The sequence below is a fragment of the Malus domestica genome, chromosome 03, assembly GCF_042453785.1.
Source record: "Malus domestica chromosome 03, GDT2T_hap1".
Taxonomy (NCBI): Eukaryota; Viridiplantae; Streptophyta; class Magnoliopsida; order Rosales; family Rosaceae; genus Malus; species Malus domestica.
Genome location: NC_091663.1, coordinates 5,735,442 through 5,739,253, shown reverse-complemented (window position 1 = coordinate 5,739,253; position 3,812 = coordinate 5,735,442). Strand labels below are relative to the sequence as shown.

At 37.4% G+C, this 3,812-nt stretch overlaps 1 protein-coding gene across 1 annotated transcript; it reads right to left on the bottom strand.

Annotated features, from left to right (window-relative positions):
- Positions 1-432: 432 nt before the first annotated feature.
- On the bottom strand, positions 433-2,342 carry LOC103418671 (uncharacterized). Its single transcript, XM_008356779.4, has 2 exons — positions 1,352-2,342; positions 433-833 (listed from the first exon to the last, which is right to left on the bottom strand). The coding sequence occupies exons 1-2, from the start codon at positions 2,217-2,219 to the stop codon at positions 505-507; spliced, it is 1,197 nt and encodes a 398-aa protein (XP_008355001.3). The 5' UTR covers positions 2,220-2,342; the 3' UTR covers positions 433-504.
- Positions 2,343-3,812: the final 1,470 nt, after the last annotated feature.

The following is a 3,812-nucleotide window of genomic DNA, read 5'->3' as shown; positions in this document are numbered from 1 at the left end:
GGAGATCTCCATGAATATTTATTTACTCGTTTACCAATTCAAGGTTATTTCTCTTGAAACTTGACCATGCATTTTAAACGAAAATTTGTTGCTTCAATTACTTGACTAGGAACTGCCTCTCTTGGAACCCTGGTGGCTAAGTCGTAATAGTCCAAGGGAAGATGTTCCTACTTTAAGTAGAGAGGATAATAATTAATTAAGCATCGTTATAATTGAAGCTCGAGAAAGAATCTGCCATGCAATTAGGATATGTCGATGACTTATACAATACTCATCACATGACTAATTGATACATTCCCTTGTGTTTGAAACATTCTTCGTGCCGCTGACATAATGTGTCTATCCCTATGCATCGAAGTTCAAATCTAACTCTTCCTAATTTAAATTTAATTAAGACAGATTAACTATGGCTCGAATGAAGAAAAACTATGCTTCTAGTAAATACAATATTTTGTTGGTTGATTTGATTTATTTTGATGCCAAAATTTACAAAGGTCGTAAATCTTACACGTTCTGAATTTCCATGGGAAAATCAGCAAATTGATCTACAAGCTCGTCTAATAATTGACCAAGAATCTGTGACTCGAAATCTGCACCAATGCCTGCAGAAATACCTTCAAAATTCCTCATGCCTTTGTTTTTTATGATCCAATTTGAACCGACCAATTCAGCTTCAGTCAGCCTACAAATCTCACTCCACATCCCAATGTGCTTTGCTCTCTGGAATTCTTTCTTCTTTGATCCAAGACATTTGCTTTCTCTTGTCTTTGTTCTTCTTGCATCACCATTTGGACCATTTTCTTTGCATGAATTGGCTAAACTTGAATCTTCTTCTGTCACAGGAAAAATATTGATTTTAATATACATAACTATGTTTTACTTTGAACTAATTTAAACTACGCGAAGAGGATTCGAAGTTGATGACATAAGAGGAGCACATTCCCTTTGGCCAAAACTGTTACGCCCACGTCTGCTAGGTGGTTGAATATTTACGAGTAGGGTTTGACTAAAGGATGTAGTTAAGGGTAGGGTTTTCGTGAGTTTTGATACGAGTTTGTAGATGGATCAAAGTTCAAGTAACAATTTGAAATCGACTCTAATTTTTGAGTAATTCTAGATAGTTTAGCCATCGAATTTAAAAAAAAAAAAACATAACCGCGAAAACACTAAACAAACACTAATCCCTATTTATAATATTAAGTTTAAAAAAACCCCTTTATTGTTTTGTTTAGCGTCCCTCCAATTCTATTTTTGATTCAAAGTTAAAACCGTACCTAAATAATTTGCAAATGACCGAAACAAATAGTGCAATTCAAGTTGACAATTGGTCTACAAAATTGAGGAGACAAACCTGAAGAAAGGACTTCCGGATCAACAAGAAATTGACCACAATCGAGAATCGAAACCGGGCTTAAATCTTCTGAGCTGAACTCAGATTCTACATTTGTAAGCACATCACATATAGTCTTCTTCCCTATCATCTTTGTAGCAATTGAAGTACTTTTTGAATCTTTATCAGAAGTGCTTCTATCTGAAATGCTTCTGCTTCTCAGGATCTCTCTTCCATTCAAATCTTTCAAAGTCCTTCTGCTTTGTCCTCCTTCAAGTTGCTTCTTCTTCTTCTCTGCCTTTCTTTTTCTTCTGTTTTCGGTTTTTTCGCTCTGTTCCTTTTCACATTTGCTCCCTTTTGTTCCTGTTTCCTTGCTTTTCCTCTCACTCTCAAAGCTGAGAACAAAGAATTCCTCATTATCTAGCTCAAGAAACGTAGGCATCTCTCTAAATGACCGACTCGACTTTACCCGGCGATGCTGCATTGAGTCACATCCATCGAACCGGTCTGCAGAATTCATCGATTTGCTGCGTGAAACTGAATTTTGGGTTGATTGGCTGCTGACCAAGTTGTCATCTGGAATTGAATCCAATCCCATCAGCCTTGCCACAATGCTTGGAGGGGCAGAGATCTCTGTTTTCTCCCCTGTTTTCTCATTGGAATTGAAATCTTGATCCTTGGAACTAGGTTCCACAGAATTTTCTTTTTCTTCTGTGATGTGGTCAGAAGGGTATGTGGGGAAGCTACCATAGCATAGAATTCTGCGCAAAATTCCGGCAATGCAGCCGGCGGTGGCGCTTTTCGAACTGCACATTGTTTCGTCAAAAGCAGTGGTAGTGGATGATGATGAGCATGACGAAAAAGAAGGGGAAGAAATTAGTAACTTCATGATTGAATTTGGAACAAATTAGTGATTGAGTGGGATTTTGGTCTGGTGGAGTTTCAACTTTCAAGTTGGAAAAAAAGTGAAAAAAGAAGGATGAAAAATGCAGTGATAAAAGAAAAAGAGAGATTCAAATTTGTTTGTAGTAGCAAAACTGCAAAAGCGTTTAGAGACAAAGTGGGGAGAGAGAACTGGCGGGCTGTGGATTTGAATAATGTGGTGTTCAGGAATATGTTACCATGCGTATAGTAAAGTTAATTTTGCACGACATGTTGTCACATGGTTAGATTCAGTCACATTATTGAGAGGAATGTAAAGTACACTAGCCCACGCCCGTGGCGCAACTAGGTTGTGATGGATTCATTTATGGATGTGTGAAGATTACTACCCCTACTCGTTAATTTTGCTACCCGTATGTTCCAAAATTTCATAGAAGCTTGTTATGGTGTAAGCTGTTTGACAAAAGTTCTCAGAGAGAGTTGAGGTACGACGAGAAAGGACAAAGTGACGTAAGTATGGATTATTGGGTTGGGAAGGAAGAGAAACAGTTGTGTGGATTTGGGGCTACATATTTGCTCCTAAGAGCAAAGTTTTTAGTATGCGTCGTTGCACTTGGGTGATTGTTAGCCATAGATACACATGAGACTCGTACTTATCAACGACTAACAGTTACTCACTCGTTCGATTGTCATGCACAACTTAATTGTTAGTGTACAAGAGTGTGTGTGAGGAAGAATTATTATTGGAGAGGGAGGATTGAGTGTGGGATAAAATATTTTAGGTGTGGTGGCCACATTGGTGAAGTATGGGATTTCAGATTTGCAGCCCAAGATGCAGACCTTTCCCTGCATTGTTCAAACTGATGAGCCAACTTTGTGAGTCAAAAAGAGAGGAAACATATCAGTTTTGGGCCGGACGGTAAATGCAATGTTCCCCCGACCGGCTATTCTGTCATCTGTCAACTTCTTTGACCATTAGGGTTGGTCCCATTGCATCAACACCTACTCATGATGAGACTTGGCATTGCTGTAGCGACCGTACAGAGCAAGCAAGATGATTTGGTTCATTTCTTGGATTACATGACCTCAGTTCATGCTATCCCAATGCACTGAAAAATTTTGGACTTTGATTATATTTGAATATAATGCTTCAGAACTTAACATTCAAATATGATTTTTGAGTCGTATTAAAATTTAAATTTGAGTTCTAATATAAGATTTGAGTCTAAAGTGGAGCTCACGCCAATTGAGAAATATGTATTTTTTTGCTCTGTCACCGAAAACTTCATTAAAAGAAGACGATGTTGTAGGGAGGAAGATTTGAAATTAGATGCAAAAAGGAGTACATATTCCTTTAATCAACTATCATCTCCAGATTTAGAAATTGTAAAGATGTTACAATAAGAGCTATAATTGATTCAAAATTTACAATATATAACCTCCATTGTTAAAACCCTAAACCATATAAGAGAATATCTTCAGATTGGGTGCATAATCACAATCTCAATTCAACCCAGTTTGTTTCTATTTTGAAAGCTGTTATAATTGACAATCTGAAAATGTCATTTAGCACCTTTTCTTTATACAACCGATTAAGTTG